Source organism: Tursiops truncatus, chromosome 11 (assembly GCF_011762595.2).
Source record: "Tursiops truncatus isolate mTurTru1 chromosome 11, mTurTru1.mat.Y, whole genome shotgun sequence".
In the NCBI taxonomy this organism is placed as follows: domain Eukaryota; kingdom Metazoa; phylum Chordata; class Mammalia; order Artiodactyla; family Delphinidae; genus Tursiops; species Tursiops truncatus.
The window spans coordinates 85,771,136-85,784,466 of record NC_047044.1 but is presented as its reverse complement, the minus strand read 5'-3'; the positions used below and the strand labels follow the sequence as shown (position 1 = coordinate 85,784,466).

General features: G+C 37.7%; 1 protein-coding gene across 1 annotated transcript in view; it reads right to left on the bottom strand.

The window, feature by feature from the left end:
* SLCO1A2 (solute carrier organic anion transporter family member 1A2) overlaps positions 1-13,091 on the bottom strand; it is a 52,282-nt gene extending 39,191 nt beyond the window's left edge. Inside the window, exons 1-5 of the mRNA XM_019938230.3 lie at positions 12,961-13,091; positions 12,494-12,610; positions 7,508-7,649; positions 5,263-5,395; positions 960-1,066 (exon numbers count right to left, since the gene is read on the bottom strand). Coding sequence (XP_019793789.2) covers positions 960-1,066; positions 5,263-5,395; positions 7,508-7,649; positions 12,494-12,553 — 442 coding nt within the window. The 5' untranslated portion in view covers positions 12,554-12,610; positions 12,961-13,091. The remainder of the gene's footprint in view (positions 1-959; positions 1,067-5,262; positions 5,396-7,507; positions 7,650-12,493; positions 12,611-12,960) is intronic.
* Positions 13,092-13,331: the final 240 nt, after the last annotated feature.

Below are 13,331 nucleotides of genomic sequence, written 5' to 3'. Positions count from 1 at the left end.
TCCAGCCTGAAAATGTGCCCATCACAGGAAAAGAAGTTCTGGTCTGAGGTAAATTAACAGGGTCACCTGTAGACTAAGTATCACCAGATTATATAGGTCCTTTAGCACATGAAGGGGCAGAGGCAGGTATGCTGGTGCCTGGGACTGCAAGAACCTGGAAGAAACACCATTATTGTACACTATCGTGCTGGATTAGGAAGTAGTCTCTGGTAAAGAGGGACAACTGGGCAAAAAAGACAAGTTCCTAGTTCAGAAGAAAGAGACTATTCAGAACTATAGCATACTTGCCTGCTTTCTCTGCTATAGAATATCAATAATATAACACAAATCTTTTGAACTTTGTTTCTACCTCTGTTTCCTATTTAGATAATTGTATAGACCAAATCATCAGTATAAACCCATCCTTCTAAGATGTTTTCCTCTAAGGAATTAATTTTACAGTGGCCCTTGGGTGGATGTCTTTGATTTTTAAATAACTGATTTTTAAATAACCATTTTAAAGAACAGACAAGGCGGGATTCCCTGGTGGCGCAGTGGTTGAGAGTCTGCCTGCCGATGCAGGGGACACGGGTTCGTGCCCCGGTCCGGGAAGATCCCACATGCCGCGGAGCGGCTGGGCCCGTGAGCCATGGCCGCTCAGCCTGCGCGTCCGGAGCCTGTGCTCCACAACGGGAGAGGCCACAACAGTGAGAGGCCCGCGTACCGCAAAAAAAAAAAAAAAAAAAAAGACAAGGCAGTCTTAATAGGTATATTCAAATATAAGAGGCATTACATTTTCTATTATTAGCCATTCCTCTTCCTTATTCTCCTCCATGATCCCCTCTAAAATCCTTTAGAGGGGAAAAAATATCTTTTTGTTCCTCTACCTTACTTAACCAAACCCAGTAACTCATTCAAAAACCCTCCACAGAAAGTGTTCAGTTACAAATTAACTAAAGTAATAAAATGAAGCAGACAACCTGATGGATCTTCTGTTGGTTTGAAACTCTGGGTTCCGTTTTCCATACACAAGAAACTGTTTGAGGACAAATTACCAGAAACTGAAACTGTAGATTCATATTCATATCTGTATGAACACAGGGAAAACACATTTGTGTTAAGGAGCCAATGAGGACAATGTGAGCGTTGTGAAGATGCTCCTGCTTCACTTAAGATACAACATCCAAACCCAGGAAAGCAGATGTCTTTTCATGTTTGCCACCCAGTCATCATAGATTGATATCATCAAAAAGAACTTGCCACTCACGAAAATGTGCAATTCATTGACAGCCAGCTTTCAATTATCTGCATATGTATGGTCTATCCTTTAGATTACCTAACATCAATGCTTTGTGGTTTTTAGGAGATCATTTCCTGGAAATAATTGCTGTGGATAAGGAACTAAAAGGAAGAAAAATAATAGACTCTACGAAGTATAATAAAGAAGATAAAGCTTTGGGAGGAAAAACAACACAACAAACAAGTTTCCAACTTTGGATCCTCTGAGGTTTGCTCGTAAAAAATATACCCCACTTTCTGAGAATTCAAACAATAATCCCTTCATGCATTCATCAATCCCCAAGAAAAACAAAATATTTGCCCATCATAATGAGAGAACTTTGGAGATTCAAACACTGTGACAGTGCAATGTAATGAGTTTTTCTCTTCTCGTAAGGACAAAAGGGTTAATACACTGTGACCATATTATCTTAGGCAAATTACCACAAGATCCCATTCCCTTTCACAGAAAGTAAATTATAAGTTGCAATAATGGAAGAAAATATGTCCAGCTAAGTCTCTCTTTGGTAGAAATTATGCTGGACTGGTTTCTATATTTCTAGTAGATAAGAGAAATCCAAAAACAAAACAAAACAAAACACACACACACACACACACACACACACACACACACACACACACAGACAACCTTGCCCTTCTGAGTTCCAAATGAGCTAAAGAGTGCTATGCTTGTATGTCACTGATAGTTCTGATTTCTATGCTATAGAACATAACAAAAAGGGTCAAAATGCCTTCCCCTTTGAACAATTGTCCAGTCATGGTCACAGAGTGGCTGTGAACTGTGGACAAAGGCTTCTCTCTCCATATCCATGATCCCATTAGACTTGCCAGCTTCAGACAAAAAAAATAACACCTTTGGCAGGGAGTGGAAAGAAATGTAAATAATAGCTGAATATTACTTGATGTTGTCTTGGACAGGATAGGAACTAAAAGGACAGTAAAACTCTTTGCCTGAACACTTATGATCCCTTCAGAAATACCTGAGAAGATAACATATCATTTTCATTTAACTTATCCACTAAACCCCAATAACTCATTCAACGTTCATTCATCCCCAAAACTTCAGCAAAATGACAGTTGATGGATTATAAAATAGTAAAGGAAAAGGCATAATGCCACAAGGATAAAGAAAATGGAAGATTTGACAAGGAGAAAGAGATTTTGAATATTCGACAGGAAGATAAAGATTCTGAAAACGGGAAAGGAGATGAGTGGTCACTGAACTAGAAAATATGAGAAACACAAGCCTAAGTGCGTGCCTGCAGGGGAGGAACCAAACATGTGCCACATATCCCTGGAAAGTTTCAGGCAGGATACAAGATACTTCTAAAGGCGGGAGTGGGTATGATCCAAAAAAATCAGAGGATTGGTTTAAAGTGTGTATAAGGAACAGTTAAACCCTTATAATAGACACCCTCCACCATCCCAACGAACATGGCCCTAGACTGCAGAGAGTCAAGACAAGCACATTGAGGATAGGAGGCCATACTAAAACCTGGGGATATTAAGTAAAAGAAAAATCTACATAGTGATAAAAGAGACTCCCACTCCCACCTGGCTGGTAGCCAAGCTGCCATGCCTCAGGCAACAGATTGGAGAATCCCTGCCTGAGTTAACTGACAGGTTATGGACAGTTCTGAGCCATCTCTAAAACACCCAGTCCCTGTGCTGGGAAGAAGCCCTCCAACAACCACGTCCTACACGTGTACCACAGAACTTCTGGTTAGCTTGTTGTTGCTATTCCTCTCTCTCAAATATGAATAGCTAACCAAGGACCGCCAGATACATGAAGGAAGCCTATAACATAAAGACAAAGACAAAACAAATAAAAAACTGTACACTTGAAATGCAGATGGAAAAGACATTGCATTCTTAAAGTAAGAGCAAGATGTTCCCTAAAAAGATACATTCAAAGAACAAGAGTCCTTAAAACTTAAAAATATGAGAGCAAAAGTTAGAAATCCATTCAAAGGTTTGGAAGATAAAGAAATCTCCCCCAGGGACTTTCCTAGCAGTCCAGTGGTTAAGACTTCGCCTTCCAATGCAGGGAGTACGGGTTCCATCCCTGGCTGGGGAGCTAAGATCCCACATGCCTCGCAGCCAAAACACCCAGAAAACTAAAACAGAAGCAATATTGTAACAAATTCAATAAAAGACTTTAAAAATGGTCCACATCAAAAAAAACAAAAAATCTTTAGAAATCTCCCCTAAAAATAACAAGAAGGCAAAGAGGTAGAAAGCTGGAGAGAAAAGATGAGAAAACTATAAGCTTAACTCAGGATGTAACAATATTCAAGAACAAGTAGAAGTTCTAGAAAGAGAAAGTAGAGGGGTGGAAGAAGGGGGGATATTATCAAAGAAACAATACAAGTAACTTTTACAAATGTCCAGATTGAAAGCACCTAGCACGATAAAGGAAAATCATTTATACCAACATGATTATCATGAGTTCAAATTCTGGAGTTTAAAGGAAAATCCCAACAGCTCCTAGAGAAAAGAAACTGGTCACAGGGGTTAGAATGGTATAGGATTCTCAAGAGTAACACTGGAAACTAGAAAGTATTGGAAATGATGTCTTCAAAATCCCTAGGGAAGGGGTGGCCCAGTGGTTGGGAGTTCGCCTGCCGATGCAGGGAACACGGGTTCGTGCCCCAGTCCAGGACGATCCCACATGCCGCGCAGCGGCTGGGCCTGTGAGCCATGGCCGCTGAGCCTGCGCGTCCGGAGCCTGTGCTCTGCAACGGGAAAGGCCATGGCAGTGAGAGGCCCGCATACCGCAAAAAAAAAAATCCCTAGGGAAAAAACTTCAAACCAGAATTTTATACCATCCAAACTGTCACCGGGTATGGGAGTAGAACAGGAATATTTCCCAATGTTTAAGGTCTTAAAATTATTACTTTCCTTGCACACTTTTTCAGAAACCTATTAGATGACATTTTCCACAAAAAGAGTAAGAATGAAAAGGAAAGGAGAAGATACTACTACCCAGGAAGTAAATAACTGAATGGAAGAAAGAGGTAAAACAAATTCCCAAAGAGAATGGTGAGTGAAAATTTCAAAGCAGCCATGCAGCAGGCCTGGAGAGTTCCCAGTTCAGACTGCAGATGGAAAATTGATGATGACAGGAGAGGGATCTCAAAGACAAAAATGAAACCCTCTGATATGTACGACTATATTGAGAAGACATTGTCCTACCGGTAAAGAATTTGCTGATGATTAGTGAGACATAAAAAGAAAATGAATCAAATATAAAATGAGGGAATTATTAAATCCAGGGAAAATAAAAAGTGATATAAGAAAGGGAAAATAACAGCATGGTTCAGCTGAAATACGAAAAACATTTACATAGTCACACACATGGAATAGTGAGTATGATTTTATAGTAGGAAGTCAATATGTATATTATAGAACACTGAAGTATCAAAAACTAAAAGGATAAACATTTACTTAGAAATATGGAAGCAAATAGAAGAAGAAAGAGCTAGAAGAGTCGGGAGTAGTTGCCTCCGGAGAGGAGTAACATGAGCAATGTTGAAGGGGTGTGCGACAATGCTTTTTTCAATATAATTTTACTTTTCACAATTTTGCACACATATTACTTTGATAAAAATTTAAAATGAAAATCAACCTTCACACTGGTCTATCCTTTCGTGACCCATAATTAAACAGAAACTCAACTGTAATTAGAAGTGTCTAAATAGTCCCTAGAAAGGAGTAATCCCAAACCTTGCCAGGTCCTAAGAATCTTTTCATCAGACTGAACTCCATAAAAGAGTTGTCCCAAATCTCTATTTCATAAATTGACGTGTAAGTGGAAGCCAGGCAGCTAAGAGCACAGAACAGGCGAGTGGAACAGAATCTGAACCTTGCAGTTTCTATTACAGCGCTCTGTGTCTTTAGGAGCATTGTTCCTAGAAAGAAATCCAAGCTTATTTCCTGCAGAAAGTTGCACCTAAAGAAATCATCAGAGACTGCAGTACTTACCGGTCCATGAGGAAATGAGGTAGTGATTGTAAGAAACACCCAAGGCCCATAACCACACATCCAACACCAATCATTATAGGTCTATGCAGTTTAGTTCCAAAATAACTCACAAATATAATCAACAAAAGATTTCCTAGAAAAAATTGATGTGAAAAATGAATATTTCAATTAGTATGAACAAAGTCTAAATTAACAGCCTCACCCAATCATTGACTATCCAGCATTTATTGTATAATAAATATCTGAAATACTGGGAGTGGTGCTAGGGATGCATGAAATAAATGAATAGGACGCAACCCCTGCCCTGAGGGAGAGCTCTGTTTCACAATGTCTTTTCACAGAAGTTCTTGACCTGCTATCTATAAACCCCAAACGAGTCCATGGATAGAAATCAGGTGCTCCATGAACTTGAGTGAGAAAAAAAATTGCATCTTTATTTTCAGTAACTTAATATTAGCATTTCCTTTGACTGTGAAAGTAGACACAAACTACATTAGTATTAACAGTATGTATGATTTTGTCATCAATTATCACCAACAGAAGTTACAGGTATTTGCATACGACATAACAGCTGTTGCAGATACTTCAAAATATTATTGACACTGATGATTACTTCAAAATTAGTGTAGATATTGTTATTTAATGTGATGGTAAGAAGTATTATTATATAACCTGCTTTTAGTATTTTTATAATTTTATTCCAGTATAATTGACTTCCTTTGTACCCTTAGGGTTTTTATTTTACGCAATTACATTATTCTGAGATTATATGGCATCAGATTGCCAAAGAGGTCCTTGACACAGAAATGTTAATAACCTCTGCCAATCTCTTAGTGACTCTCCATTACCTAGAGGATAAAAGGTAAGTTCCATAGCACACACACACGAAGCTCTCCAATAGTCCATTTCTCACCCCTGCCCATTTCTCCAGACCTATATTCTAGGAATTGCCACCTGAAGTGTGGCCAGTCCATAACACTGGGCTGAATGTTGCTTCCTACACAACTACCATGCTGTTTCAACATTACGCTTCTTCTTCTATTGGAATTCTCTTCACACTTATCTAACCCTGTTTCGTCACCCAGAAAACATTTTACTTCAAGAGCCTATCTTCCTTAAGTGAGGTTGTGTCCCTCCTCTGTGTTCCTATAGGACACTGCATATACCTATGTCACCAATAGTAACCAATGTTACTGCATTCAGTTAAATTATTTGGCACCTATGCCCTCCATTAGACTGCGAGGTGAGTTTACACAGGGACTCTACAAGGAGTGACTTCTGACTCCGTAGCCAGGATCTCCAGAGCCAGCAAACGGGTGGCACAGAATGAGGTCTGAGAGAGTTGAGCGCTAGTAGACAAGATCAAGCATCACCTGTTTCAGTCTTGCCTCTATCCCATCCTAATTTTTCTTTCAGATACTGATTAAAAATATTAAAGGCAACTTTCATCTTGAAGGAAGTAAAAGCCATTACAAAACTGTAAAGGAGTGACATTTGTATTTCTCTGCGGGTTTGTTCACAGAAGAAATCTTTCCCTCCTTCATTCTTTCTCTCTGTCCTCACATCTTCCCAGTCGGCCACAAAAATCAGAGCCTAAGAAAAGGCTTTATTCTTCCCTAAAAGCTGTTTCTGAAATAAATTCAGCGAGATGTGAGAGCTGTTTCTTCTTCCCTCTGCACTTAGAAAGGAGAATTGTCAACCTCCCAGAAACAATAGGAGAAGAAAAATATTTGCTTTTTTTTTTTTTGAAAACAGATTCCTTTGTTTCCCATGATATCTTCTAAACATGAAAATAAAGCCCTAAGGGTTATCAAATAATAGATTAAATATTAGTACTCTAAACACTCTGCTACTCATGCTAGCTAACCAAAGGACTATTAGAATAAAAAGTCCCGTGACGGGATATGTGACGATGTTTAAGTGTTATTCAGGGATAATATTGAAATGAATTGTTTCTCAACATATTCGAAAGTGAGCTAGGCTATTTAAGTCATTTTAGAAAATACATTAAATACATTACATTTAGAAAATACATTAAAATACATTAAATACATACATTTAGAAAATACATTAAATGCAATAGCTAGGCTATTTAAGTCATTTTAGAAAATACATTAAATGGAACAAAGTCATTTTAGAAAATACATTAAATGGTACAAAGCGGAAAATAAGGAGAGTAAAATTCAGACTAGCTCCCTGGATAAAATAATGTATAAAAAGAAGTAATGGAAAAGTAATTCATTACCAATCTCAAAGCTTCCATTAATAAATCCAACTAGAGATGTTGGGATGTTGAATTGTCTCTCTATTTGTGTGAGCATGGAATTCATATAAGATCCGGATAGTGTTTTGGATACATACGCACATGTTATTGCCAACAGAAACATCTAGGGAGAAAAAAAGTGCAAGAAAACATATGAAAAATTTATTTTTGAATTTGCACATTTGCCACCCGTTGGCAAAATATCTTCTACCAAAAGACTGATTGTCTCCAGCTCAAGTAACTCTTGTATTTGGAAGAAGCTTTTAAAGTGATCTCTTCTTCTGGTCTTCCATATTATGTTCTCTCTTTGAAAATCCAAAGTGGGACTAATTGATTAGTGATATTGAATTGTGTAGGTCATTTGTAGCCTCATTATTTTATGGGCACGTCTTATACACACACAGAAGCAAGTAATCATTCTAAATAACATGTAGCAAACGATTTAAATTGATCTTCAGCATTGCAACACTATCTGTAGTACAAAAGAATATGTGTATGTTAATTTTTAAAAAGGAATGTGACGTTACACAAAGATATTATTTCTGTAGCAAATTTGCTTAAGTTCTCTCGAACAAAGTAATATGCAATTTATACAACATTCTATTGCTACTCATTGCCAGTTAATTTATTTAAAGCAATATTTTAATTATAAACCATACAAAAATGTTTCTAAACTGAACAGGTACTTGCTATGATAAACGAATATGAATACAGTACAATAAATTTCTGCATATTGAATCACACTTCCTAGGTATTGATATAATTCCAGACAGTAGTCAGGCTGACACCATCTGTAACAAAAAAAATCAAGGACAACTTAACAGATAGAACCATTGTGATCAGCAGAAAGTAGTATGGTTTTACTAAAAAGTTAAAATTTTGATAGTTTTATTAAGTTGGAAGTGAAAAGATTTAGGTCTTAGTGAGGGATTTGAAAAAGGAGCATTGTATACTGGGTAATCATAAGTTAGGTAGATTAATTACTGCTTCAAAATCAACAAATTATAGATAAATATATTTATGTCAGCCTGAATGGTAGTCCCTAATCCTATGCCATAGGGCTTTTCCATCTCCTGATGACACTTCCATCCTGAGAGACCATTCGATTTACTCTCCAGCCAGTACACTCATATCTATAAAATCCTCACCCCTCCATCTTCCAATTTCTCAATCTTGAACCAACCCCACAATTTATAATGCACTTTGTACACTCCCTTCAAGATTATTCACAATCTTTTCTTTTTGTCAGTCTCCAACTCAGCCCCATGCTCTTCTTGACCAGCAAATGATCTCAGCAACTTCACCTTCAAATCTACCCCTCCCTACCCCTCCAATTTCCCTCCCATCTTAAAAGGATGTATCCCTCCTCCTGTATAAGAAACTCCCTCCAGCCATGGTCTGGAATCCATTCTTCCCATTGCTGAAATCCTGATTCATCAATTGTTGACCCCCTCCTCTATTTTCATCCTCATACTCTTTACTCTCTCTCTCCCCACTAACTTATAAATATATCCAAGACATTTCTGTCCTAAAAATCTTCCCTCATCCCTGATGGTAGCTCCAGCTACCATCAAGCTGTTTGGAAGAATAGTCTAGATTCATTGCCTACATGAACCTTCCACTCACTCTTCAGTCTAGCCTCTCTTGAAGCTACTCTATAAGTCATAAACAACTTCCTGATTTTCAAATCCAATAGGTACTTCTCAGTCCTCAGCTAACTTGATATCTCCGAGTCATTTAAGATCATTAATCATTCTTTTCTTCCTGAAATTCCCTGCCCTCCCCCCATGCATACCTATATCTCCACCTATCTCTAGACTCTTTCTATCCGGTCTTCTCTTCTCAGGCTTTTGTCTCATACCCTCCACTTTTTGCTATATACGCTCTTCCTAGGAAATCTCACTTATTCCCATGGCTTTAACTACCACCCAGATGCTGAAATCTCTCAAATGTATACAAAGTTTATCTTAGACAACTGCAATCATTTCTTAGTCTCCTCTAGTCTTTCCCACCTCCAATCTCCCTTACACCTCCTGCCACCACTAATTTGGAGCTTCATAAATGTTTGTCAAACAGATGAATAAAATGCGTATTTAGCATGTGACTCCACTTCTTGAAACTGTTTAGTGGCTTCCCATAAACAAAAATCCATACTTCTTAGATGGCAAATAAAACCTCGTATATACCTTGTTATCATCCCTTGCCGCTTGTCCCTAAACATAATGTTCTATTTATAGTTCTTTTAATTCACCATGCCACTTTACATCTCTTTTACAGGTGGTCCTCCACTTGCAATGTTTTTCTTCACCTGTGCATCTGATAAATATATGCTCAGTATTTAAAACTCAACTCTATCATTATTTCTATCGTGGAGTCTTCCTTGTCTTTCTACTTCCCAGGTAGCCTTGGCCACTCACTCCCTATCTCCCCACGCTGCTGTGCGCCTGCCTCTATTACAGCCCTCAGCACAGTGCACTTTATTTTTTTTTAAGGACTTTATTTATTTATCTGTTTGGCCGTGCCACGTGACATGCGGGATCTTAGTTCCCTGACCGGGGATTGAACCCTTGACCCTGAAGTAGAAGCCCGGAGTCCTAACCACTGGACTGCCAGGGAATTCCCCACAGTGCACGTTATTTATGTGTTTGGATGCCTATAACCTTCTCCCTCACTATACTGTGAACAACTCGATGATAGCATCCATATATTATTTACCTTCGTATCTTTGGGGTCTAATAAATGCCTCACAAACAGTAGGCATCCAGTACAAGTTTACTGAATGAATGACAGAATCAGTATTCAAAAACATCTTGAAGAAGTAGTCGCTGCTGAAAGTAAGCTGAATATAAGATGAAATTCAATAGGATTAAATACAACTAAGCCAAAAGTTATCGGCACCAATTAGTTTGGGGAAATCTGAATAGAAATGTATGTGGAAAAGACCTGGGAAATTTAAATATCAAGCTCAATATGAGTCAAAATTCATATCGTGGGGCTTCCCTGGTGGCGCAGTGGTTGAGAGTCCGCCTGCCGATGCAGGGGACACGGGTTCGTGCCCCGGTCTGGGAAGATCCCACATGCGGCGGAGCGGCTGGGCCCGTGAGCCATGGCCGCTGAGCCTGCGCGTCCGGAGCCTGTGCTCCGCAACGGGAGAGGCCACAGCAGTGAGAGGCCCGCGTACCGCAAAAAAAAAAAAATTCATATCGTTACATAACTGCCAAGATAGTATAACTATATCTCTAGCTATTTATCCTTTTATATTAAATACCAGTTGTAGAAATTCTGTCTCTCATCACAATGTAAATCTTTTCAGAGCACATTGTTGAGAGTAAACAATTTTCACATGGTTTTATAATTCAGATTTTATATTTAAAAGCAAGCAAGGCCTATCAAATAAAGTACAAATCATGTTTGAGAGAATAATTTCTTTTATTTAACACTTTAAGAAAGGAAACGAGATAAATCATGATCCCAGTGCTTTTCCTGAAACATTTAGATGGGCTTCCTAACCTGTATGGTTTTCTTCATAGAGTGAAAGCAACCAGTGGCTATTGTGACTCATGTCTAGTGCAAAATAACCTCTATATTTATAAAGCTAGTCCTACCAGCTTTTAATAATGTCCCAGAGTTTGAAGCAAATTTGTTGAAGACAGTCCTTTGATACCTTCTAAAAATGTTGCTTAATGAGCATATGTCTAAGGTCAGAGAAACAGAGAAACCCGGCTAATTATGAAGCAATTGTCTCTTACTTTTACCTGATAAACTTGTGCTTGCAGTATTTTGCTATCTCATTTCAGATCAATATCTAGTCCTGCCAAACTCCAGTCATAAAAAATTAAGGACCAATTGTTTATAAATAATACTTGACCTTTATCCACAAATGCTATTATTAATAATAGCTAATATTTATTGAATGTTTACAATATTCCAGTCATTGTTTGAAGAATGTAAAAAGAAAAACATTCTATGAGATGAGTACTGTTGTTACCCCTTTCAGATGAGAAAACTGAGCCACAAGGAGGTTAAGCAACCTCTCTGAGGTCACACAGCAAGTCAGTAGTTGAACTCGACATAAACCAAGCCTGGGCCTCAGTCCTTATTTTTAACCCCTCAATGTTAGGAGATGGACATGAGAATTAGGAATAATTTAAGGGGATTTTAAAAATATATAATTAACAGAGCATTTCAGGCAAAAGTAATTTTCTAGCTCTATATCATGATTCTCCCCTTTCCAGTACATGTGTAGATCTTTCCTACACATGTATAAAGAGAAAACAAACTTTTGATAGGAAGGAAACTGGTGGCAGTGTCATAGTTTGGAAACCACTTGCAGGCACTAGCTGTGGAATCAAGACAATTATCCAGATTCCTTGGTTTAAAATAAATTTAAATTTTGTTTGAAGGCAAAACAGCTTTGAGGCTACGCAAAAAGAATTTGCTCTGAAATAGTCAAGAATACCAGAAACCGCTAACAAAATGGGCATTTTTCTTATAAAGAATGATTGGTATGTTGCCAGAGCTTGAAGTAAACATTTGTTTTAGTGGGTCATTGTGAAGGCATCACTGAATACAGATCAACAAAGCATTTCTGTCCAGTGAACCGTTTTCCAGGAGAGACCTCCATACTCCTCTGACTTAGAAGCCCCAGAAGGGTGAACATTAAATTGGCCTTTAATCCAGGAAATTAAATCCTACTGTCATATAATGTGTACTTGAAAGTGTTTAAGATCCTGTCTTCCATTTAAATCCCTCAACATTATTTCTGCTGAAATTGCCTGAATCAATAATCCTATTTAGACACACCCTCAGTTACAAACCACCTTCATTAAAGCAAGAACTTATCAATATATCAGGTAGTATGACATTATTATTAGATTAATACATGAAGATATAAGCAACTTTACAAGGTCTCGGTTTAAAAATATATATATGGTACATACACATATATCCACACAAAGCAGTCCATACCTTCAACTTGGAAAGACATCTTATTCTATGAGTTTCAATTCTTTTCTCAGTTTCTCCCATGTTGCTCTTCTGAGTGTTCCAAGGTATTTATGCTTTAAATCTTGATATTTCTTAGTTCTATTCTTTTAAGAAGACAAAAATCTATTAAATTGCTGGCAAAGTCATAAAGCGTCATTCTTTTGAAGAAAACACTGAATCTGAATAACAGAATCAGAATCCATTGTGTTACAAAAATACCTAGGAAGCTTCTGATTCATATCTAGAAAACAATGACGTTAAAAAAGATTTAGTTGTTAATTTTCCATTGAAAAAGTTACATCAAATCACTGTAGTAACTCTTTAGTGAAATTAAAGATTAGAACAATTTGTTATGATCCCCTTGCAAAATAGTGCCCACGTGGTTAAAACAAAGCTTTTCATTTCTTTAGCCAAAGCAAATAAAACTAAAGTGAGTTCCTTGGACTTACATGAAAATGCTGCTTTTAGGAACACACAGACTTTGATTTTGTTTGTACTAATAATCTGCTTTAGCAAGGCTACAAAGGCTCAAAAATCTCTATTTGGCCAGGCTCCCTCTTCAAGTTCTTTGTGTTCCAAGACTTCCCTGGAGTCTCAGGAAGCGAAACGCTTTCTGGGGCACTGCTGATTCACGGAAACCTGGGGAGACATGGAATTTTAATCATGGAAATTGCTTAAGTAAAAATAACAAATAATTCTATGATCTGGAAAAGAATCCTGCAAGTTAAGAAGTGAGGTTTCAGAGAAGATCAAACATAGAAGTGGAAACCTATATGTATACATATATAATAAATACAGATATATGTGTGTCTATGTGTAT